This window comes from Hyaena hyaena, unplaced genomic scaffold, assembly GCF_003009895.1.
Source record: "Hyaena hyaena isolate Hyena2069 unplaced genomic scaffold, ASM300989v1 scaffold_50, whole genome shotgun sequence".
NCBI lineage: Eukaryota > Metazoa > Chordata > Mammalia > Carnivora > Hyaenidae > Hyaena > Hyaena hyaena.
Window position 1 is genome coordinate 3,334,109 of NW_024080682.1, and position 26,076 is coordinate 3,360,184.

The 26,076-nt window shown below is 49.7% G+C and overlaps 1 protein-coding gene across 2 annotated transcripts in view; it reads left to right on the top strand.

Annotated features, from left to right (window-relative positions):
• The window catches only part of DPP6 (dipeptidyl peptidase like 6), an 831,643-nt gene that overhangs the window by 765,541 nt on the left and 40,026 nt on the right, over positions 1-26,076 (top strand). For both annotated transcript variants that reach the window (XM_039230760.1, XM_039230759.1), the window contains exons 14-16: positions 318-409; positions 1,167-1,214; positions 2,913-3,031. In XM_039230760.1, the coding sequence (XP_039086691.1) occupies positions 318-409; positions 1,167-1,214; positions 2,913-3,031 (259 nt within the window). The remainder of the gene's footprint in view (positions 1-317; positions 410-1,166; positions 1,215-2,912; positions 3,032-26,076) is intronic.

Consider the following 26,076-nt stretch of genomic DNA (forward strand, 5'->3'; position numbering starts at 1 on the left):
GCTCTCTGGCCGACTCCCCATCGGTCACGGTGGCCCCAGGGTCCTGGTTCCGCATCACAGATGCACAGCACAGCGTCAGCAGCACAGGCAGCCCGGCCACCGCTGCCTCCCGTGAGACCCGCGCATCGTGGTTGGCAGCACTGGCCGGCACGGCGCGGGGTGACCAGTACCGCAGATGTGGACGCTGCTGGCGTCTGTGTTGGTGATGCTCAGGGGAGAGGAGGGCTGGGGCTCCGTGGACGGGCTGGACCTGAGCCCCAGCCAGAGGGGGGCGGGCGGGGGGGCAGACGGCACCCCATGCCCTGCGTGTCTTCCAGCCCAACAGCAGCAACGACAACATCCAGTCCATCACGTCCGGAGACTGGGACGTCACCAAGATCCTGGCCTACGACGAGAAGCGGAACAAGATGTGAGCGGGGCAGGCCGCGGGGCGGGTGGCGGGCGGCGGGCGGGCCACACAGGCCCTGGCTGGCCAGGCGCGGCCCTTACTTGCGGTCAGATGGCCCTCACGGGGTCCTGTTTCCCAGCGGCTGCACCTCCAAAGCTGCAAGCCACTGACCACAGGAAGCTGAGCGGGAGTCACGGGGAGCCCTGGGGGGCAGGCGGTGTCAGGACGGGTCTGTACCCCCTGTGAGCTCCAGGCCCCGTGCGGGGTGTGCTGTGACCCTTCTGTCCGTCGGCCCAGCAGTGCGGGCCTGGGGAGGGGTCACTGCTTTCCCCGCTCCTAACGGAAACAAGCTGACACACAGGCAGCTGAGTCACCGACTCCAGCTTGTCCGATGGTAACGAGCCGGGATGCAGCCCTGACGGCGGAGGCCGGGCCCAGGGTGCCCCTCGTCCTACCCGGGGGGGGACCGGAGCCCGCTGCCCGCGCTCGAGTGGCAGGTGCCACCCCTGCCCCAGGCGTCACGTCTGGACCAGCGTTAACTGTGCTCGGGTCCCAGCAGCCGTGTAAAGGGATGCCCGCGCCTGAGTCCAGGGGTGCCCGTCCTCGCCCCTCGGCACCCTGTGTGTGTGGCGCTCCCCGAGCAAGCGTACCCCGGGCCGGGCCTGAGCCGGACAGCTGGCCCCCATCGCCACGCACCACAGAGTCCGCGGGAGGGGACTGCAGACAGAGCCCCCGACCCCCGCCCTGGAACCGCTAATCCCCGTGCTGGTCTTTGCAGCTACTTCCTGAGCACAGAGGACCTGCCCCGGAGGCGACAGCTCTACAGGTACGGGGGCCGCAGGCAGGCTCCGCCCTCGGGGCACAGCACCCCAGGGAGGAGAGGGGACCCACCGCAGAGGGGCAGCTGGGAGGGCCAGAGACAAATAACGAGAAACACGGGGGCCCCCAGATCTGAAGCTTGGTTTTGCTGCTTTTGTCAGACGAGCTCCTCACCCCCCGGTGTAGTTTCTCGGGTCGATAACGCAGGCTCCTTCCTTCTCACCTTTATGCAAACACAGTTTGGAGGGTTTGGGGGGCTCCTCACTCAGGGCTGAGGGGAGGCAAGTGGGGTCCGGGGTGCTCCGTGCCTGGCGGGGAGGAGGCCCGTCTGCCGGCTCCAGGTCGCACCATCTTGCTGTGATGGTCAGATCCGGAATCTCCCACGAGGTGGGGGGTGGGGGGCTGCCATCTGAACCCTGGAGAAGAGACTTGTTGGCATTAGGTGCTGTCGCCTGCCCCGTCCCTGTTCAGCAGAGAACCTGTTAGGGTCTCAAGCGGGGCCTCAGATGTGGAAATAGGTCTACCTCTTCTGAGGTGGGTGTGCGCTGGTCACCGCCCAAGGGCACACCGGCCACCCCCACCCCCACCCCCACCCCCACCCCTGCCGTGTGGACCTGAGGGCCCCAGGGGTGACTCAGGCTGGATGGAGCCTGGCTCCCCTCCCTGCCCTGGGGACTCTGGGGAAGCCCCTCGGGTGATCCGCATGCCCCGCCCCACCGGCGCATATGCGTACGCCAGGGGCACAGAAGGGGGGGAGGGAATGGCGGAGCCACATGGTCACAGGCTCACTCCTCTAGGGGGGTCGTCTCCCAGTGTCACCCCAGGAATGGAAGGTGATCAAGGCGGGCCGCTCCCTTCCCCCCCCCCCCCCCCCCCCCCCCCCCCGCCTTACGTATACACTGTTAGAAGTCTTCTCTGGCCGCGAGCTACCGTCACCCTTGTGGGCAGGTCTCCTGGGGGCCCGTGGTGGGAGGGCCCCTCCCCTGCAGGAGCCCCTCTGGGTAAATGCAAAGAGTCCTCGGTATCTTAATTTGGGGAACACATTTCAGGCCTTCTTGACATGAACTCGTGCTTGATCCACGAAGTCCCCGGGTCCCTGCCCCCCCCACTCCCCCACCCCCTGGCCGACAAGTGAGAAGCACCACGTCTCCGTGTGGCTCGGAGGCAGCCAGAACCCGGGTCAGTCCGTGTCCCTGGGCTCCTTGCGCGTTGTGCACCAGCGCTGGGCCCTCGGAGAGAATTCGGAGATTCGGAAAACAAGCCCCTGTTCCCAGAGCATGAGCAATCTTCTTAGAGAGACCAGAGGTGTGGGTGCCAAGTGCTAGATACCAGCACCAATCACTGTGCGCCTCCCCCCTGCACACTGGGGGCGCGCACAGGGCCTGGTGACCAAGCACTTCCCCCCTGCACATCAGGAGTACGCATGGGGTCCGGTGACCAAGTGTGCACTGTAAGGTGTGCACCCAGAAAGCACATGCGCTATGCACCCTCCCAAGGGGTTGCCGGCCCGCCAGGAAAGGGGAGAACAGAGCAGAGCATTCGGGGGCCTCCCAGGAGAAGGGCCTAGGCTGAGCATCAGGGACTCCCGAGCACCCTTGAAAGGAGAGAAGCCACCGGCCGCAAAGGCCGCGCTGGCAGTTTGGCCCCGTGCCCTGGGCCAGCCCCCTCGCCGCCTGGGCTCACGCCCACCTTTGCGTTCCTCCAGCGCCAGCACGGTGGGCAGCTTCAACAGGCAGTGCGTGTCCTGTGACCTGCTGGAGAACTGCACCTACTTCAGCGCATCCTTCAGCCACAGCGCCGACTTCTTCCTGCTCAAGTGCGAAGGTAAGCTGTCCGGGCCTCTAGACCCGCCTCCAAGTCAGCACCGAGATCCGAGGTGGCCGGGCCACCGCGGGGGAGGTGGCAGTAGGAGCTCATCCCAGACCAGGCAGGGACCGGCCATGTGGGCTCACACGAGCGGGGTCACTGGACCGGCCCCCCATCCGGCACAGTGCTGGTGTTTTACAGTCCTTAGCGGTTACGGGCTTATCAGAGCGTTTACCTGCCCCGCCAGCTAGTCCCAGAGTTCCTCTACATCTTCCAGACACAGAGTCCCAGGAAGCAGCTAAGTGTCTCCCACATTGACAAACCTTCGCCACTTACAAAGGAAATAAAATTCTAAAGGTCAACTTCTCAAGCATGTTTAAGGGTTGAGGTGATATAAAAGAAGTCTCAGACAGAAAAGAAACGACTGCCCTATGACCTAGTACATGGGTAACTTATCCAGAAAGTCCCTGATCACACCCGTCAGTGCACACAAAGCAGTGGGCGGGTCCCACAATGGAAGAACCATATCTGGGCATCTTGTCCTCATGTTGGAAGGATGCGGTGTGCGCCCGTGAAAAGGTAAGTAGACGTAAATACGCTTGTTACAACACGTGTGTCCGGAGCTCGGAGCTCCTGGGATCACCTCGCTGCAGGGAGAGCCCACTGGGACCAGGATCAACTCAGGCCCGCAAGTCGTGGGTGGAGACTGAGGAGTGTGTGCGAGGGCTCTGGCCTTCGCCAGCTGCGCACCGGTGCACAACCTCACCGCCTCTTTATGAGTATCTCCCAAAGTCGTGAAAAGCCAGGAAGACTCGGCCCCTTGACCACCACAGGCTCAGCCGCAGATCTTCTCCCAAGATAATGGGGGGAATCTCTGAAATATATTCGCCCCCCCCGCCCAGTGCCCACAAGGTCATGGTACCACTCCTCTGTCCTGTGCTTCCCGAAGCAGACATCAAGGGGCTGAAGTCCTAGTGTGCCAGAGGACGAGAGAACCTAAGAGCCAGTCCACTGACTTCCTTCACCGACAGGAAGTTGGGTGGATCCCTGGCTCCTGGGGAGTCATAGGGACCAGCGTCAAGGTCTCTGGGCCAGGAGGCCAGCGACACCTGCTGCCCCGTGGCAGGGTCTTCGGGGGAGCATAGGGTTTCTCTGGCCAAGAAACCGACCTATCAGCAGCCGAGACAACAGCCTGACTGGAGCTGCACAATCAGGCATCTGGAATCTTGTTTCCAGAAGGAAACACAAAAACGTCATGATAAAATACAGAAAAGGAAAATCGAAGCGGATTTAAAGAACATCATTTAAAATCTGTTTCAATATTTAGCGTGCTGCTTTATCTTAAGGTGAGCTTAAAGTAGCCCTCTTCTCTACAAGATTTCTCTGTATGTATTTTTTTTTTATAATAACCTATTTTCTGGTGAAAGTAACTTGAATGGCCAAATTAACCTTTCCCCCAAAGCCTAACCAAACCTCGTATTTAAAAAGGGATCTTCTAAAAAAACACCTGAATGTACAAAGACAATGGCAGTCAAGTGTCCGAATCTGGATGCAGCGATGAGAGGCCTCAGACTTGGCCACCATGAAAGAGAATCCCGGTCCTGCGCTGAGGGACGGTTTACCCCCGGGGGCAGTGGTGATGACTGTCATTCAGGGGAGACTTCAGAAGGAGATGATTACACCCAGTTTGATTGCTTGGGATTTTTGTCGGGAAAGAAGAATCAAGGAAAGCGTCGTGGATGAGGTGGCATTTCAGATGCAGAGAAGGGTGGGATTCAGAGTGTGAAGTGCAGTGTCACAGGGTGGGGGTTGGGGGGGCAGCTTGAGGAGGAGCATTGGGCATGCCGAGATCACGTGGCGAGTCCCCCCACGGCCTGTTAGCCCCCATCCATCCAGCAGAGGCATGCATTGAAGAAGCCCAGTTTCACGACCAAAATCAATTCTGAGTAATTTTATTTTCCGCCGTGTTTCTCAGCAGAGATTAAAGTAGACCCGAGCAGCGTTGATTAAACTCCCTCCCCTGTGTGGCTTTCACACCCCGATGCCACTCGGGAGACTCCTACAAATCTCTGACCGCCTCCTGCCCCAGAGGCTCTCCTTCCCGGCTCCTGCAACACTGTGGGTGGATTAACACGGCCCCTAAGATGCAGCTAGGGCAGCGGCAACGAGACCTTCCCTTCTAGGCTGAAGAAAAGTGTAATGACCATAGAGGGTTCTGTGATCGGGGGAAGGGGAATCTGTGCAGTCCCAGGGCTCTGAAGGGCTCGGCCCATCGTGCAGAAGGAGGTTTGGACCAAGGGTTTAGAACCAGAACCAGGACCAGGTGAACACCCACCAGCCAAGCAGATGCCTAATCAGAGCAGCCATGGGCCATCACGCCACGGAGCAGCCATGGGCCATCACGCCACGGGAGTCCGCAGGGCTGGGACCACACACGCAGCTGTAAGGTCACGAAACTGCAACACCCATGCGTAAACTCCTGCTTTGCCTGTGGACCTTCCACTGTGATGGGCTTTGCTGAGTTTATCTGCGATGGTTCTGTCCCCTTAATTTACACTGCCCCTCAGTCCCAGCTGATTGTCGCTCATCAGTTGTCTGCACTGAAGGCTTGTCCGTGACCAGCCCTTCTGTGCGTGGTCCTTCTCCTGTGAGATCGTAATCTCTACCCTCATCATCACAGACTCCCACTTAGTCTTAACATCCGATGCCCTTTCCTGTGATGCTTCCTTAACATTTATGCTGTGCTGTCGCAAGGCTTCTCATCTCTGTATTTGTTTATAGTTCTAAAATTGTTTATAGTTCTAAAATTTTTGTTAAGTATGTAAAACTTTTATTTTTTTAATGCTTATTTATTTTTGAGAGAAAGAGAGAGAGAGAGAGAGAGAGAGACAACGTGATCAGGGGAGGGGCAGAAAGAGAGAGACACAGAATCCAAAGCAGGCTCCAGGCTCTGAGCTGTCAGCACAGAGCCAGACGCGGGGCTCGAACTCACGAACCGTGAGATCATGACCTGAGCTGAAGCCTGATGCTTAACTGACTGAGCCACCCAGGTGCCCCAATTATGTAAAAGTTTTAAATGCATAAATTCTTTTTATACCTTTGCACACGATAAATTAAAATAGCACAGTTAAGGAAAGACTCTGAAATGTCAGCAGTGCTTTACATCCACTCATTACCTACCTGGGTCCCATCTCTCTGTGCCAGTATTTCTAGCTAAAAGGGATGGGTTTCAGATGGTCGCTGAATGCTTACCTGAGGGATACCTGTAAACCGGATGCAGTGGAACCTTGTGGAAACTCACCTATATAACAGACACACAGATGTTTCCGTTTCTTTCCCAATCTCTAGGGTCTGGCAGGAAAGCCAAATACTTTCAACATACTGTATTACGATGTAACATTTCATAACGATTTTCCAGGAAAAACCAACAAGCTTTCGGTTCATACACTGTTGGTCTTCTCAATGACCCTGTAAGATGGGTGACAATAGAAATACCTAACCTTCTTCCAGCTCTTCACAATATGAAAAGTACATTCTTTATACTATCTGACGTTTATATTCCCATATCTGGTTGCTTGCAATTTATCTCTAACACAAAGAGATCTTAGAGTTCCCTGCCCTGAACATACTGTTTCACATTTGCACGTGTTGTGTCTGAGAGGGTGGGTGCTTTTCAGCTACCGCCAGGACCTCAGGTTTCTGTGGAGGCAAGAAATTTTTAATCTAAGGGGGTGGGTTATCAACCAGATTGGCCCAAACTACGATGTCCGGTGGCCATCTCACATTGAAAGTGGGCCATTCTGAGCTGCAGTAAGTTTGAAATGAACCCTTCTTGACAATCACTGAGAGGTTATGGGCTAACATTAAGTCTAGAGGTTTGGATGAAGTCTGTCTCATAGCGTCAGTCTCAGTCACAAGATAATAGACACTAACAAAGAACATCAACAACCACAAAGAGACACAGACATAGAAGGCTAGCCAACAGAAAAGTAAGACACCGGCCTCACGCCGGTTCACAGTAGCAACCCGCTCCGTCTTTTACCAAGTTCCTCAGGGGGCACCTTGTCCCCATTACCGATGGGGCCTCGAACCCCGTTACCGATGGGGGCCTGGAACGTCTTCACAGCATCCCCCGTGGTCACGGTCCCGTGGCGCGTCCACCTGACCATAATTGACCACTTCCAAATACCGATTTGTCCCAAGACCAAGAATAGAAATAGACAGAAATAGACCAGACACGTAGAGACAAATAGGTTCTTACCAGCCAGTTGACCCTTCGGTTTGGGGGTCCTGGGGGTCTTGGGGGATCCCGGACAAGCCCCCAAATGTTGTGCCCAATTCACGAGTCCCCAGAGACCACCAAGGAGCCAACACCGATGCAAGTACAAAAGGGTCTTTATTACAAGCTCAAGCAGGGGCTCACCCACCTACCAGCGCAGCAGCAGCAGGGTGAAGCCCCGAACAACAGTGAGCAGGGTTTTTATAGGGTAAGGGATGGGGGTGTTACTCTGCACACGTTGTACGTATGGCATCATTACATAAGCTCCAATTACAATTGTACAGCACCCAAGGTAATAGTTTTTATTATTCAGTATCTGTGAGGTGTCCATTACTTTTGGCGGGGACCCAATCATGACCTTTGAGTATCTTTTGAAAATGACTAATTATGAGGTGAGCTCAAAGGGCCTACATGGGGTTTAGGCAAGTGGTGAGTAATTGGTTAATTTGTCTGCAGTTCCCAGCCCTGACTCAGACCACAGGAATGTTTAGCTGATCTGAGAGCAGTCAGAGGGTGGCTTTAGCCTTAAACAGTCTGAGGCTTTTTCTGGAACTGGGGCTACACGTAGCCCAAGATTGCTCTTAATGGAGGTCTTAATCTCAAAATGACGTTACTTAGGCTCTTCACACGCTTGGTCTTTGATTGCTCAGGGAACGCACACATGTTGTCCAGACCTTCTTTTGGGTAAGGGTTGATTTTTATCGCCCCTTGGGATGAACTAGCCCAGGCAGCGTGGGCATGGCTGGGGATTCACCCTTGGACCAGCATATGTGACAGAAACAGTCACGGGCTCCTCACCTGTCCTGGAGTGCCCAGATCAGAAGCCGGGCTATGTCCCCTGCAAAACTGTTGACATCCACCTTCGAGTCTTGGATGACTCCAGTGATATGTTTAAAGAAGAGTTACTCACCTCCTGTATTCGTTCTCTGGGGCTGCCGTAGCAAATGACCACAGGCTGGGTGGGCTTAACACAACAGAAGCGAATACTCTCCCTGTTCTGGAGGCCAGAAGTCTGAGCAAGTTGTTCGTAGGGTTGACTCATCATGGAGGCTTTGAGAGAGGACCTGCTCCATCCCTCCCTCCAGCTTCTGGTGCTGCCCGTGATCCTGGGTGTTTCCTGCCTTATAGATGCCCCTCAACCATCTCTGCCTTCATAGTCTCTGGACCCCAGTTTCTGTCTCCTTGTAAGGACACCAACCACAGGTGAGGACCCACCTACTCCAGTCGCCTTCATCTAAACTTAATTACATTTTCAAAGGCCCCATTTCCAAATAAGCTATATCCACAGGTACTGGGGTTAGAACTGCAACCTGTCTTTTGAGGGGAGATACAGGGGACCCACAGGGCCTCCCTTCTGTGACCCCATTCACCTTCTTGTATAAGAAGGAGAGGAAAGGAACTGTTGTTGTTTTCCTCAGGGACACAAATTTAAGGGCAAACACATGAGGCTTTGTGACAGAGACTGTTCCCAGTGGCTTTACCACATTCTCGAAAGAGTGAGAGGGGCCTCTACAGAGAGTGGTAAGTTCCAAACCATGTTTTTGGAAGATACCGCTGGCATGTTAGCGGAAGAAGCATACGTTTTCTCCAGAAATTCTTCCTCCATGTCAGAAAGCCAAATACTCAAGTCACATGGAGCTTTGAAAAGTTGTGAGGATTTTCTCCTCCCCAGCTGAATTCAACTAGGAGAGCCACTGAGCAACTGAATCAAAGCACCCAGTTTACATAACCTGAATTTTACAGTCATAGCCTCTGTTTAGAGAATGGGATTTTTCTCTTCAAACTGAATCCCAAGAACATGATTCATTTTCCTCCAAGTTTGTCAGAATTTCCTATTTCTCAGTCATTCCTATTTCTAAGAAATGCCTAAACTCCTCCAAGAAAATGGAACCTGGGCATGAAGGCATTTGCTGTTTTATATCAAGACAGTTTTATATTTTTACAAGTTAATAGATAAACTTCTTTTTCTTGGAACCAAAGATGGTGGAACTCTGGATTTTCGTAATGTTTTGATTAGAGAACAGAATAACCTGTATCATGAATCCTGTCTGGGCTTCACCCTCTCAGTGTTAAGTTGTGATTTAGGGAGCAATTTGCCAATGGTTAAGGCATTTGGCCATAGAGTCAGCAACTTGATCTATCAGGACAGCCTTCTTCATCTTGAAGTCAAATTAAAACAATATATGTAAGCTTAAAATAAAGCCAGTGACTCGATTCCAATTACTGCTTTTCTTAATACTAAATGCTCAGGGGTCTATCATCACTATTGCTCCCATCAAGAAAGAGAAATCACAGAAATGGAGAGCAATGAAGGATGGAATTAGGCAGACCTGGCTAGAAGCTGGGCTCCTCCACTCACTAGCTTCGTAACGGGGGCATGCTGGCCAGCCTTGCTAAACCCTCCATTCTCTCATCCTGAAAACTGGGGCGGCAACAGTGGCCGTCTCACAGAGTTGTCAGGGTTGATGGAGGTAATGCACGTAAAGTGCTTAGCATGATGTCTGAGGTGCAGCAAATGCATAATAAATGATAACTCATATTTCAGTCACGCCCACCATTGTCATCATCATTACCTCAATGGAGAGTGTCTTCACTATCCTCCAGCTACTGACTCAGCATCCGAAGGTGGGCCTAACACGAAAGATGGTTACCTTCTGTGAAATTAATGAAGCAAAGCCCTTACTCAGCGTTTCCAGGTGTGAGTGCCATCCTCATCCCTCACCGGGCTGTGCCGGAAGCCCTGGGTCTGCGTTCACAGTAGCAGGATAGAAAGCTCCAGAAGTGACTGTGGTTGCTAGAGTCACAGAACCTTAGCTTACCCATCGGTGAGGCATGGAGATGAAGTACCTGGTGACTTCAGGGGTACATATGCCCACAGGGCCCTCCGCAGCTGGTTCCTGGCTGAAGTTAGGAAGGAACCAAATTTTCTTATTTCCTTCAGCACTGGATATTTTCTCCTTCTGTGCCGTTTCCCCTCTCCACCTTTACTCCATCCGATGCTCAGTGCTCCCAGCTGCCCTGGCCGTGTCTTGACCTTGAGGAATATAACAGAGGGGGGAAATGTATACGAAGGCACTATGTTAGTTCTCCATGAGTTTTAATCAAAACAAAGCCATGAATGGCAGGGATGAAACATGGATTTCAGCCTCAAACATCAACTCCTCCTCACTGGAAGTCTCTGGCTACAATGCTGTGCATAAGAAGGACATTTTGACCAAGTCCAGGCTTAGCAAGAAAAAACTTCATCAGCGATTGATTGGTCATGCCTGCCATATGCAGCAGTGAGGAGGGAAGTGGTGCCCACCTACCACACATCTGTTACTGGAAGGAATGGAAATAGCTATTAATCTTGACAGCACTACAGAAATTATCCCAAGGGATGCTTGTGGCCCAAGGTTTCTGACTGACAGATAACTCTACTGGTCATACATCTTTTGAAGTGAGGAGGAGAAAGCTCTAGACCTCTCCAAAGTAGCCCGGGGGGTGGTACTGGTTCACCCCCAGCCCTTTAGTGTACATCTAAGAAGGTGCACCTTCTTACACCCCAGCCCCATGTAGGTGTGAGATATTCTTTTCTACTGAAATTATTTCAAATAACTGTAAATGATAGTGCCAGGGCTAGGAGAATAATAAATAATCTGCATCCTCACTGATGAAGCTACATTATTAGCTTCAAACGTGGGGAAGTATCGATTCCCTACAATAAGATTCGAAAAAGGAAAAGCTACATAATCCTCTAGACGTCTCTTGTACCAAGTTTCCAAGGCATTAACCTGGGCGACCCTATTTGAATTTTGAGTTTGTCCAAGCAAATGTTTGGAACCAAGCTTCAGACTCCTTGGAGCATTGCTAGCATGTTTGTGAGGAAGAACATCTGTTCAACCTCTCAAACATTTGGAGCTACTCCCTTGGAGGCTGCGGGTACCAAGAACAAGGAGAGGGATTCTCAGGGCAGGTTATATCATTAGTATAATTCACATGAATGCTTTGGAAGGTGCTAAACCCATCAGTAAATGCTGCCAAGCAAACAAGACCCCAAGCAAGTCACTGAGTAGGACCCCTGTGGCTCCTCAGGAACAACCAAGCAAGTGTCTCCCTTGGAAAATTGCTTCTCACTTTCCCACTTGACCCCTTCCCCATCACGGGGCAAATATCTGAGCTGGTCCAGCACCAGGTGCCACGGTACTTTCTGCAAGATGAAACGTCTCTCCTGATAGTGCTCTACTTGAAATGTGCACTGACAATAAATAATGCCATTCAGTGCAATTATGGTGCCTCTGTGACCCACGTACTCCTTTCGTGCCCACTGCCCTGACTCCAACCAACCACTTTGCTCCTGAGCACCGTCACATTTCCTAAAGCATGCTCTTCTTCAGGGTGGCTTCCTGAGTACATACACTTCTCTCTTTTCTATGTATGATGGTAGAAAAAATATAAAATTAAAAAATAAATGGCACCGCCAGGTGCCCAGGAAGGGCTCACCTGCAAACCAGAACACTGAAAACTTTTTGAAAAGTAAATAGAGGGGCGCCTGGGGGGCTCAGTCAGTTAAGCGACCGACTTCAGCTCAGGTCATGATCTCACGGTCTGTGAGTTCGAGCCCCACGTCGGGCTCTGTGCTGACAGCTCAGAGCCTGGAGCCTGTCTTCGGATTCTGTGTCTCCCTCTCTCTCTGACCCTCCCTTGCTCTCTCTCTCAAAGAAAGAGAGAGAAAGAGAGAGAGAGAGAGAGAAAGAAAGAAAGAAAGAAGAAAAGTAAATAGAAAGCAATCACATTGAGAGTGAAAGCCAAAGCCTAGGATATGTACGTAGCATGACTGCTGAAGAACGTGATTACCAAAACAATTAATTAATTAATTAAAAATAAAATAATGGAAACAATCAACAAAACTAAAAGGCAACGTACAGAATAGGAGATGTTTGCAAATGGCATATCTGATAAATTGTTGGTATCCAAAGCATATGAAGAACAGATACAACTCAACACCCAAAAAACAACCCACTTACAAAATGGGCAGCTAACATGAACAGACATCTCTCCAAAGAAGACATCCAGATGGACAATAGACACATGAGGATGCTCCACATTGCTCATCATCAGGGAAATGCAAATCAAAACTACAATGGGATATCACCGTACACCTGCCAGAATGGCTAAAACCAAAAACCCAAGGAAAAACAGGTGCTGGTGAGGATGTGGACAAAAAAGGAACCCTCACACAAATGTTGGTGGGAATACAAACTGGTGCATCCACTGTGACAAGCAGTGTGGAGGGCCCTCAAAAAATTAAAAATAGAATTACCGTAATTTTTTTAGTTCAAAAGAAAAACTGAATAGGTGGGGTAATTATAAGCCCCAGTTTTCCAAGAAAGTCCTGGATAATGCCTCACCAAAGATCAGTGGAGGCCTGATAATTATTTTTAGTGCCCTTCCCTTCATTCTCAGAAGTGTCCTTGTTTGGGCAAAATTACGAACAGCACACCACCAAACAGGAATGTGGAAGATCCAGCAGCATTACCCAGAAGACCACGACTGGACAGAGATGAAAATTCCCACAAAGCTTGAGAGACGTGAATACTAGATCCCAGAAACGCATTCTGCCACGTGGAGTTTCGAGGAGAGAATGGGACGGATGAAGGGGAAAAAACAAACAAAGATATAATCGAAAAAAATCCCACTGACAGTGAGTCATTACAGAGGAAAGAAGTATTGAATGCCTTGTAAGGATTTGGGGGAAAGCCAGGAAATTAATTGCTTCTAATGAAATTTGACAGTTCAGAGGTTAGAAATTACATAAGGTTATGAGAGGGGAGGGTTCTGTTTTCTTTTTTCTTTCGTTTTATTATTTTAAATACTCAGAGTAGTATCAGACTTCTCACTTTGAAACAACAGTTCAGGAAACAGTAGAACAAGATCCATAAGCTGCTGCTGATGGAAAACGGTTTCTAACTTTCAGTCCCGCCCCTGCTGAGCTCTTGTTCATAAAATGGGCAGGAAGGGGCGCCTGGGAGGCTCAGTCGTTTGAGCGTCTGACTTCAGCTCAGGTCATGGTCTCACAGTTCATGAGTTTGAGCCCCACGTCGGGACAGAGCCCACTTCAGGTCCTCTGTCCCCCTCTGCCCCTCCCCCACTTCCACTCTCTCAAAAATAAATAAACTTTTTAAAAAATAAATAAATGGTAAAATAAAAATAAGATCTATAAGTAAATAAAATGGACAGAAAAAGGAATTTGGAGATGTTCAAATATATAAAAATTTACCGTTCGCACATCTGCCCTGGAAAAAAAAAACTACACACAGATGTGCTTAAATGAAAGAAAGGGGCTGGTCAAAGAAATAAGAGGCAATGGTGAGCAGAGGAACTAATAAACTTTAACAATTATTGGATAAAATGTAATACAGTTGTTAGTGAAGATTCCTAAAACAAAAGTGCTTAAAAAACTAGAAGAAGTTTCTAGAAGATTTCAGCCAGCTCTGGAAGGGCAGCTGTGCTCGAACAAGTGAGGTCTACACCCATTGGTGGGGAGCAGAGGTTGCTGAGAGACCTGGGTACCTACATGCCAAGAATTAAGTGGACCCTTACCTTACAACACACACACACACACACATACACACACTCACACACACTCACACACATACACACACACACCCCTCAAAATGGATTAAGACTTCTACATAAGACCTGACACTATAAACCCCCTAGAAGAAACCACAGAGGGAAAGTTTTGTGACATTGGTCTTGTGTTTCATGGATAGGACACCAAAAGCAAAATAAGAACAAAATGTTTTAAAGATGGAGATAAGGAAGCACGAGCCCTGGACTCAAAGAATTCTCACCTTAAACAGTAACGGCACATTTTGACCACCAGCAAAATAGCCATCTGTCTCTTCTACGTGTGTTCCAATAGTAGGTGACGTTTTGTTTTAAACTAGGGAATGTTATCTAATTGCCTAGCACAATTAGATTAGAATTAGGTATTAGATTGGAAACATATATCTGGCTCTCGACAAAAGTTTCTGTTTTAGATAAGACACAAAAAGAATTGATCTCAAACTTAATTAATTATTGATGCTAATGGAAAGGAAGAGGAATGAGGGAAAACAGATGCTTATCTAGCCATGAGTTTCATCTCCTTCCCTCCCTCAGTGTTTAGGAGAACACTTGCAGGGCGCCTGGGTGGGTCATTAGGTTGAGCGTCCAACTTCGGCTCAGGTCATGATCTCACAGTTTGTGAGCTGAAGCCCCGCATTGGGCTCTGTGCTGACAGCTTGGAGCCTGGAGCCTGCTTGGTCTCCTTCTCTCTCTACCCGTCCCAACTCCTCAAAAATAAACAAACATGAAAAAGAAAATTTTCCTAAGAGAGAACATTTGCAGTCATAAGTGCTTGGTGACGCGGGGAGGGAAAGTCAAGGAGGGAACCCCACTTCGCAGATTATAATGGGGAGTGGCAGGGCATGTAGGATGCCGGAGGGGACATCCCAAGTGTGAAAAGGACACTTCCTACTCCATTCCAGTCAGTTGTCACCATTCAGAAGTGGTTTGATTTCTGGATCTTATGGTATTTCAAGAGAGCTTCAAAACCCATAATTTTATATAAAAATCAAATTTCTCAATGTTGGAAACCAACTAAAACTTGAAACATATTCCTTTTGACTAAGAAAACATTTGCAGGCCATATCTGGCCCACAGGTGACCGTCTGCGACATCTACCGGAGCAACACTGGATTGCCAAGGGGAGTTTCTTGTGGTTTCTCAGTCCCAGTGATGAGCTACCCTCTTGGTTATCACTAAATAACCGAAGCTTAAATAGCCAGAAGGAGCCATAAGAGAAGTGGATATGTTTATATCTCACGGATCCAACCCTGGACACTGATGAACCCACAATACTTTTTAAAGCTGATCTGTAAGAATATTTTGAAATATTTTTAATGTTTTATTTATTTCTGAGAGAGAGAGAGAGAGAGAGAGACAGCGTGAGCAGGGGAGGGTCAGAGAGAGAGGGAGACACAGAATCCGAAGCAGCTCCAGGCTCTGAGCTGTCAGCACAGAGCCCAACGTGGGGCTTGAATCCACGAACCGTGAGATCGTGACCTGAGCCGACGTCGGACACCTAATCAACTGAGCCACCCAGGTGCCCCTGTAAGAATATTTTGAAGGTACTTGTACTTAATTCCTAGCTCTCCAGCATGGTTGAGTGAGGCAGCTTTTGTATTCGTAAATTCTTCCCATTATACCATCTATACATTGTCTTCAGAGATGTAAGGATATTTATCACCTACCCTGCTAGCTGTAAATTGATCTTTCTTTGCTGCTTCGGGGAACTCGGCACTGTCAATGCCTTCCATCATTGACTTGACCTTTGGTCCACGTGAGGAAGAAAGTTATCACAAAAAGGACTGTGGTGGTGGTTAACTCTACTTCCCTTGCTTTGTTGTTGAGGAACCTGAGGCACAGAACTGTTGAATGACTTAGGCAAACCACACAGCCTGTTAGTAGTTGCAACTCCACACCCCACACCATGCGACCACCATCCTGGTGTTTTTGTGAATGCTGTTCTTCTCCTTTGCATCCTGATTAGCTAGTACCATTGCTGGCCATCAAGAGTTGTGTGTGCTTGGCACATTGTACCCAGAGAAAGAACAAAAGAGGCAAACCTGGAAGATTTGCTCAGCAAAAGATGAAAAGCAAGGCTCAGAAGTCACACTTTTACTCTTGTAAGTTCCATGAGTTTCATGCACACCAGTTACAATATCTTCAAACACGGGATGGCTCACATTTACATGAGAACCTAGAAGATGGTGGTTTGAGCCACTTGTCCCCCCACCACCAGGAGACTTCATGCTAATAATGAATCACTGTTAAGGAAATGAGTCCACAAGAGACCTACAGTTAAGAGTTTAGCCCGTGTCCAATGTGGAAATGCATGCTACTGATAAGAATGGGAGCTACAAGCAATCCTATAAACTGTGGGTGACCCAGTCCTGTATATTCTGCACCCAGCATAGCATAGACTTTAATAAGTCAAACATGGAGCATAGCGTAGACTTTAAGAAGTCAAACATTGTCTTCTTCCATGTTGTCCAATGACAACAAAGCCAATATGGCGGCCGAAGGCGGGGCAGGGGCCAGGAGGGTTGAAAATGAACATTGAAAAAGAAGAGCAAAACTTCTTACAAAGCACCTTCTTCAGGAGATGTGAGGCCAAATGAGTCGGCAACTCTTTTCAAGGAGAAAAAGTGGGGTCATCTGTGTTCTTAAAATAGTCACATTCACGGAAAAAGGAGCAGAGACATCTGGCTGAATGTTACATCTGCTTCCACTTCCATTCATCTTTTCCTCCCAGAAGGTATTAATTAGATCATGGTAGACAGCTACTGAATGATAATACAGCACTCCTAATGCGTTTTTTAAAGGCCCCTATTCTATACCTCATAGCTGTCCATCCATACAGAATGAGACAAAATACACGTGAACGTAGGAAATCCATGAATGCAGACGAACCACGCTCTTGCCTGGCTTGTTTCTCAGCAGAATCCTGAAAACGTCGGGGAGAAGCACCTTTGCCCTGTGCCTCATTTCCCTAAGACAGGCTCTGACCTTCACCTCGCTCCTCCGTCCAGTTCAATTATTGAGCAGCTAATGTATGCCTCTAGGTGCTGGGGAAGCAAAGACTTTATCAGTCAGGGATCCTGCCTTGAGGGACTCATTTTGAGAGGGGAGCACTCATCCCAGAAATGGCATTTAATATGGTCGATATTACCGGTATGTGTGCAGGGGGGTGCGAAAACCCAGGGAGTTCTCTGTGCTAGGAACTTTGCTGGAGCCCACTGTATGTATTTGAGTAAGGCATCGTCTGGAGCGCCTGGGTGGCTCAGTCGGTAAAGTGTCCGACTTCAGCTCAGGTCCTGATGATCTGGCACGTGAGTTCAGGCGTTGTGTTGGGCTCTGTGCTGACAGCTCGGAGCCTAGAGCCTCCTTCAGAGTCTGCGTCTCCCCGTCTCTCTGCCCCTTCCCCACTCACGCTCACTCTCCCTCTCTCAAAAATTAACATTAAAAAAATTTTAAATAAGTAAAAATAAATTTAAAAATGAATAAGTCATCACCCTTGACCTCAGGGAAGTCATAGACATGTGGTGAGAGTCTACCTAACAAAAATTCATAGATGTGGGACATGGAGGCTGCTCTAAAAGTCTAGCAGTTCACCATCTCCTTTCTCACCAGCAGAGGCCACCCATTTTACAGACGAGAATATTAAGACACTTTATACATCTTGCCCAAAGCACATAGTCAGTTAGGGGCAGAGTCAGAACTCGGGTCAGTATTTTTTCCACACCTGCATTCTCCACGCACCCGTGAACCACTCTTGCCGTCTCTTGTCAGTGGAGACAAACTAACATTTTCGTTGATAGTCTTCCCCAAATGCTTCTTCCACAGCCTTGTAAACGGAGCCCTAGTGAAGTCTTAGACACAAGAGGGCGCTGCGGCCCTGAATATTAATACCTGCCTTCCTAGGACTGCTGTGGGGCCAGTGCAGCATGGGTCATCTCCCAGTGTCTGGTGCCCCTCCAGTGTATTAATCACACCCCCCGCACTGCAGCAATTTGTCCACCATCCCATGGGTGCTGTCCAGACCAGAGAAGTATTTCTCTGATGCTCAGTGTCTGCCATTACGACTACAGGCTAGCCATGCAGCGATGGGCAGGGCCTCTCTGCCTTTCAACGGGTTTCACCATGGGTTTCTCAATGTTGTTAATTTCACTAGAGTCTGGGCTCTTTGAGAGTCCAGTGAAATTAACAACATTGAGAAACCCATGGTGAAACCCGTTGAAAGGGGACAAGTATGGAGAAGGGAGCCAGCGAGAGGCTCAGCTGGGATGGGCTCCCGAGCCCCCGTCGTGGGTGTGAACTGGTCCCCCAGCTCTACGGGTTTACTGTTGAGGAGACAGACACACCAACTGGAGAATAATAAAGGCCGGACTGTAGCAAATTGTTTGGGAAAGACTGCAAACGCTCTAAGTAGCCGGGAAAGAAAGCATCAGGTAACTGGTAACAATGGGGAGGAAACATGGCAGATGGTCCTTCCCAAGGAGGAAGCAGGAGGAAGTGACCCTCTTGTGCCTTGACTGCCTCAGCTGTAAAACTGAGATAATAATAGTACCTGCCTGGTAGGGCTGTGATAAACATTGAAGCACGTATTGTTTGTAAAGCGCTCCTAGTGGTGGTGATGTTGCTGTTCATCACCGGTCGTCTTATTGTTCATGATGACGTTGACAGTGCTATTGATCATGATGGTAGTGGTGGTGGTGTGATGATGATGATATTATTACTGTTGATGCTGCTGCTTATGACAATGGTTCTGTTATTCATTGTTGATGATGTTGTTGTGGATGACGACAATGTTATTCATGATATGATGATGGTGATGATGATGGTGATGATGATGGTGTTGATGATGGTGGTGTTGATCATGATGGTGGTGTTGATGGTGGTGGTGGTGGTGGTATTGGTGGTGGTGGTGGTGTTGGTGGTGGTGGTGGTGGTGTTGATGATGATGGTGGTGGTGTTGGTGGTGGTGGTGTTGATGGTGGTGGTGGTGGTGATGGTGGTGGTGGTGGTGGTGTTGATGGTGGTGTTGATGGTGGTGGTGGTGGTGGTGGTGGTGGTGGTGGTGGTGGTGGTGGTGGTGGTGGTGGTGGTGGTGATGGCGGTGGTGGTGGTGGTGGTGGTGGTGTTGATGGCGGTGGTGGTGGTGGTGGTGGTGGTGTTGATGGCGGTGGTGGTGTTGGTGGTGGTGGTGTTGATGGCGGTGGTGGTGTTGGTGGTGGTGGTGTTGATGGCGGTGGTGGTGTTGGTGGTGGTGGTGTTGATGGCGGTGGTGGTGTTGGTGGTGGTGGTGTTGATGGCGGTGGTGGTGTTGGTGGTGGTGGTGTTGATGGCGGTGGTGGTGTTGGTGGTGGTGGTGTTGATGGCGGTGGTGGTGGTGGTGGTGGTGTTGATGATGGCGGTGTTGGTGGTGGTGGTGTTGATGGTGGTGGTGGTGTTGATGGTGGTGTTGATGATGACAGTGATGGCATCGCCATTGTTGCTGTTGTTGCCCAGCTCTGACTCACACCTGAAAGGTGGGGCCTTCAATTATCGTCACTTTTCTCCTGTAGTGGGGAGAAGTTTCACCTCTTGTTTCTGATGACCGGTGATGTGAGTTTACATAGAGGTCAGTTAGCAATAGCTATTATCTTTCTATTCTATGGAAAATTAGGCCAAAATGACCAAACTTTATCATGGGATGTGCCTGTAGGCACAGGATTTTTATTTACTCTCTGTGTACAAGAAACAGTTGTGGCCTTCGCAGCTAGCTGCAGTGGATGTTGAAGATCTGGGTCAGGATCTGGACCTTTCTAGATGGTGTGGAAGGTGTACACAGTATGGAGCACATCTTCATGCAGAGGGCGAGAGGGAGTCTGTCCTCAGAGCACTGAGCCCACATAGACCACCTTGACTGCTTCCAAATCAAACAAAATGAAGCAACACACAGATGATGAATCTTACTTGGCCTGGACAGGCAGACCCCCACCCCAGGCCCACCCCCCACATCTTCAGCATCAAATTCCCATCTCCCTTGAATCCCCAGCTGCTTACTGGGGAATGTTTACATTAATAATAATTATAAATACCAGCTTCTGTCTAGTTCACTCTTGCAATGACCAAGAACTGAAAAGAATATCTCTTTCATTTAGTCCTTACAAACGGCACAGCTGTCCACACCGTACACATGAGGGGCCCACGGCTCAGAAGCCAGGGTCACATGGCTTTACATAGGCAGGAGCTCAGACACGATGAAGGTTTATGCTCTTAACTAAGTTTATTCATTGAAAAATGATCATTTATAGGCCTGGGAACTGAAGAGCCCGTTTTATTCCTTTGTTTGTTTGTTTCATGTGATTTGGAGCCATTGTCTATAGTCAGAGCAAGATTCAAATGGGAATAAGCATGGGTTACGTGCCACAGGGCCCGGTGCCCAGGGGGGCTTTGTTCTGATGGGGACCTATGTCTGTGTCGTACGTCATTGGCCTGTGGCGATATCTCAAAATTTGGCCAAGTAACATGTATGTGGGAAAGTTTCTTTGTGGGAGGGGAAGGAGGGGATGTCTTATGCAAACGGGGCCAGTATGTACCGTGTGTGGCTTTTCTGACAACGAAGTAAGACCTACCTCTAGGTCCCTATTGTGGGTTGGTTATATCCCCCTCCCCCTCCCCGCCCCCGGCCGAAAACAGATGATGAAATCCTAACCCCCAGGACTTCCGAATGTGCCTTTATTTGGAAGTAGGATTGTTGCATATGTAATAAACTGAGATGAAGCATTCTGGAATAAGGTGGCCCTTAATCCAGGGACTGGTGTCCTTCTAAGAAGAGGAAAAGAGACGTAGACACACTAGGCAGAAGACGCCACGTGAATGCAGAGGCGGAGATTTGAACGTGTGTGTAGACGGAGGAGCCCCCCAGGACCGACGGCCACCACCGGCAGCTGGAGGAGGCAAAGTCCCGGCGGCTCTCAGAGGGGGCCGGGCCCTGCTGGCACCCAGCCTCCAGACCGTGAGACGGTAAATTCGGTTGTGTTCAGCCTGCCCGTTGCTGGAACCTTGTCACGGCAGCGTGGGAAGCAGACGCTGCCCCAGGACCAGACTCCTCCAAACCCTTCCTCAACCGCCTAAACCCCACGCGGTTTATTACCTTGGAGCGGTGGCTCTCAGAGAGGGGCACGCGGACTTGGTGAGCCATGCAGACTCCCAGGCCCCGCCACAGGCCTGTGGAATCAGAGACGCTGGACGGCACCCGCCACACACTCTGCCTGTCCAGGCCCTCTGGGTGGTCCCCGCGTCGCTAGTTTGAGCGCCGTCGCCTCAGACAGTGTAGGAAATACCGTGTCCTCGCTTCCGAGATATACGTCTCACATCCTTCGTGTTTCTGAAATCGACGTGCGTCTCACCATCTCTGTAAAGTCTCAGACGGGCGGTTTCTCTTGCGGCCATTGGTGCCTTAGCATCATCGGGAAATAGTACACACAACAGCCGTCCAACACGCCTGTTAGGGTTTCTCGCTGATGGAGCTCCAGCTGGGGTAGAAGTGGTTCCTGACCCCCTGGGAGTGTAAAGAAGTTTGTGTCCCGGCCACGCGGCGCACACTGGTCACCTTGAGACGCAGGGTGACCTTCAGAAATGCTTCCCGGGAAGTAGTTATACCTTCCATGCATCTCCGATGCACCAAAGTCAGCCGGAGGCCCACCCTCTGGGTCCTGCCCCCATTTAATTACCTTGAGCTTCTTTTCCGCTGCTCCCTCCCGAAGGGCCTCTGTTCTCAGCTTTACTTCAAAGGTACACCCCTCGCTCAGAGAGGGACCCCCTGACCGAGGGAAGTAATGCGTTTGGCTGACTTGTTTTCTTCCTTCCCTTCTGGAAGCATCTCCCTATGAAGCCTGCAGATCACCCCCCCCGCCCCCGCCAGTCCCTGCCCACTCGGGGAACGGAGCCTCAGATAAAAACAGTGTGCGGCTCGCAGGCTGGTATTTAAGAGAGAACATCTGTTCTGTCACACTTTAATGACGCAGCTACTAAAGCAGGAGAAAACTAATTAAAAGCGTCACTCATGTGGGTGTTCAAATTGCATTTCTCCTTCTCCACAGAGCATTCACGCATACATTACAAAATACTGTGTTGGGGTGTTCTACGTTGATTTTGTTGTAATTATTGTAAGTTGCTCACAGACCTAACAAAAATGAGGAAATTGGGGGGAAGAGATTTTATTTTTGCAGAGTTTTTTGGCTTTTTTATTCTTTGTTTTTTTAGAGAGAGAGAAAGCATGAGTGGGGCAGAGGGGGAGAGAGAGAGAGAGAGAGGGAGAGGGAGAGAGAGAGAGAGAATCCCAAGCAGGCTTCGTACTCAGCGCAGAACCGGACACGGGGCTCGATCTCACGACTGTGAGATCTTGACCTGAGCCAGGATGCTCAATGGACTGAGCCCCCCCAGGTGCCCCTTCCCACAGTGTTTGAAGGATGAGTTTTAGTAATATCCCGTGGGTCAGTGTAGACCCACACACACACTCATATGCACACACCCGTGCTCACACAAAGGCATAGAGGCACATGTGTACATACAGGTACCCACACATATGCACGCACACGTGCTCACACTCACACACACAAAATATACTCCGTTCCTGTAGAAGTATCACTGCTCCTTACTTTCCCTTCTCTCCCCAGTGTTGGTGACGTTTTCTGGAACAATGATTACCCACATCCCAATTTGTGTGTTAGTTTATTTTTCTCACTTCTTTTCCCAGTTTCATCCCAAAGGAAAGAAAGACTTTCATATCCACATTCCCACGAGATCCCCTAAGAGATCTTAGACTTTTTAAATTTGTTCATTTATTTGGAAAAATGTTTAGTCGGGGTGCTCCGTTTGTGGGGAGCCCAGGGGTCCTGAGACCCCTGGCCGCCAAGGCTTGGGGTTTACTTCGCTGAGATGATACATGTTCGCAAAGACAATAATTCTAGGAGAATACACCCAGTGTAATGAAAGCGGTAAAACAATTGTTAAATATTCGGAGGACTGAGGGCTTACTTCTAGCGGGAGGAGGTCAGGAATGTTGGCTGGAAGTAAGACACGCTTGTAGAGTCGGGAATGTTTTTAGTTCGTAGAATGCCAGGGCAGAAGGAAGTTAAGAGATTCTCTGACCCCTGCACTTTATAATGTGTTTTAAGCAACAGAGCCCTTTCTTCCAAAGGAAACTTCTCACGGGGACGCCCAGCATGGAAACGGCGGCCCACGAGAGGCTCCCAGAAGCATCCTTTGGAAACCTCTGGTCTAGTTTTCTTACTTCATGTTGCAAATTAAATAAACGCGACAAAAAAGGTCAAGTCATAAGAAGAGTCCACTTGAAGGAAGTAAAAATCCATTGTAGCAAGGCCCATTGGTGCAAAAGCACAGGAAATGTGTTTGGCTTATTTAAGTGGAGATTCTGGAGGTATTTCTATGCAAGATGCTTGCAGCATTCACCTGCCTCAGATACTGAATAATCCTAAACTTATTCCAATGAGAGAACAGTGCTCGGAAAGTTCTAGAATGCCTCTTAAACTATGGTTTTTCTGTGGCAGACCCCTAAGAAATTACAGCTTTGTCCTTGTGAGTTGACTTGGTTGTCGACGGTTGATACAGTCAGCAAACTTACAATATCTTCGTTACAAAACTTAGCTCTAGGTTATCTTTTGCACTTTTTAAAATTGTAATGCTTTTTATTTATTTCTAGGAGAGAGAGAGACAGCGTGAGCAGGGGAGGGTCAGAGAGAGAGGGAGTCACAGACTGAAACAGGCTCCAGGCTCTGAGCTGGCAGTCAGCAAAGAGCCCGACGCAGGGCTCGAACCCACGAACCGCGAGATCATGACCTGAGCGAAAGTCGGACGCTTAACCGACTAAGCCACCCGGGCGCCCCCTCTTTTGCACTTTTTAAAAACCAAAGCTAGTTTTTGTAACAGGTAATTGGCAACGTTGAGGTTATTTAGAAGAATGCGCACAGACCCCACCCATCCTCACAGATTCCCGAGAGTGCATCTGGTCAATGATTTCTTTACCCGCCATTTACTCAGTGAAAATCAGGTGGCTGCTTCCGATGAACAAGATACTGTACGTGTCTGTGTGGGAATCAAAGCTGTGCTGAGAGCGTTTCCTAAATGCCAAATATAGTAGAAGAGATTAGACATAAATACATCATTGGAACTCAGATTGGAACATACTTGCTTTGGCCAAAATTCATCAGAGAACTTCTGGAATCACCAGCAGGCAGGTGACGGGAAGGATTGTCCCCGGTCTGGTGGCCAGGGCGATCGCTGCAGATGCAGGAAATGAACGGAAAGAGCTGGAGTAGGAGCTGGAGACCCCGGTGGGGGTCCGGGCTCGGCCGCACTCGGCACAAATGGAACAGCCAGTGTACGATGCATCATTTCCCCTGCGGTTTGCCTAATCCAGCAAAACTAACCAAGCTGAGCTCCTTCCTTCATACTCTGGATTCCGTGAATCCTGCAAACACCCCAAACCTTCACCCAGGTTGATGCACACAGCGCATCAAGTGATGCCACGTCTTCAACGCAGATAATTCTTGAAACCTAAAGCTTTATGAATCAACAACCCCCAGACACCAGCTGAATCTCGAGCCATTGTCATGAGCCCTGAGTGTCACTCACAGTTTCTGGAGCAAGAGGTTGCACGTGACTGTACAGAGTCAACGTGACAGTTTTCACCATCGTCTATGAGTGTGTAAAACAACCCACTGATTTCTACAAACCCTGCTGAGTGATTGCTTAGGCTGCTGCATAGACGGAAGTGTGACCTCATCCGAGGTCCCCGGACCCACAGAATTAGATGGAAGCAAAACCCAGTGCCGTGGGGCATGGCAGGCAGACCCCCAAATGCCAGGGTTGATGCCAGCGATCATAAGGTCTTGAAATCAAGTGGCTACAAAGTCTGTCTGCAGCGTCAACTAGGAAATACTGTCTTTAGGACAAATGGGTTAATCATCTGCAGTAGCACCGGTAGCTTGGCTGGGTCCCTGTTTAGCAGTATGATAATATCGCCTCAATGTATACAATGTATACAATTTGCGTACCCAGCGTACATAGTGCAGTGAGCTGGCAAACAGAGATCTGGATCCGTGCACGGTGGAGCCACACTGACCATCTCCGCTGGCCAGAGCATGCTCTCGCTCGCGCTTCCAGCAGCTGATGAGACCATTCATCAGGGCTCCTGAGACGCGCCGTGAACCCCATTGTTCACACACTGTGGGCTTAACCCTACTTGGAAATTATCTGTCACATAAGCATCCTCCAAGGATGCAGAGGAGAGCAAGGAAGACAAACGCTGTCTCGGTGAATTTTTTTTTCATTTATTCTGATGACTTTTTTTTCTGTTCCGGTTTTGTGTCCTTTTTAATCACTTCATTTGCATCTGTAATAGTCACATTTCCCCACACAGCAAAGCGGGTGTAAATTAATGTCCTGACATGAATGGGCACCGGAAACCAGAAACACAAATGCGAAGATTTTCCTGTTTGCACGTCTGTTGCATAATTACAATCTCTTCCTTCTGTCATCCGAATGCCTCGCCTCTGACCGCAGGGACTCCGTGGGTCAAAACTCCCGCACACGTTGGTTGTGGATTCACTTGCTACGGTTTATTTATTTTCCCCTCGGGAACAATATGCATTTGGAAGTCAGATATCTGACTTGAGCCAAAATGGTCTCTGTTACTAACCAGAGTTTTTATACTGTCAAATGTTGTTTTTCTGTCTTCGTAAGCAAAGGCCGAGCAGATAGAATGAGCTTTCTCTGTTGGCGAACGCACAGTTCTGCATCTAGGTTTGAACATATTAGCGCTCTCACTCCGTGTCCCAAGGGTCCACCAGCTGTGACAAAGGCTTACCTACCAAGGACTTCAGAAATATCAGAGCAAGACGAAGAGAATCCATAAACGTTCTTACATCTACCCATGCATGTTCATCCATGTGTGTGTGCCACGTGAACGTAGGAGCGCACGCGGAAGGGGATGGCAGTAGACATGGCGTACGGAATGGGCTATGGGCTATTTCACGCAGTCGCAGCAGGAATTTACAGTGAGATATACTGTGTGCTTTCAAAAGCGTGTCCCATTGTCCTGTGGCCAAGCAGAACTGTCCAGATCCCAGAAGGGCAGGCTGAGAAGGAGCAGAGAAGTGTTCCTGACTCTCTTCTGCCCTCCCGG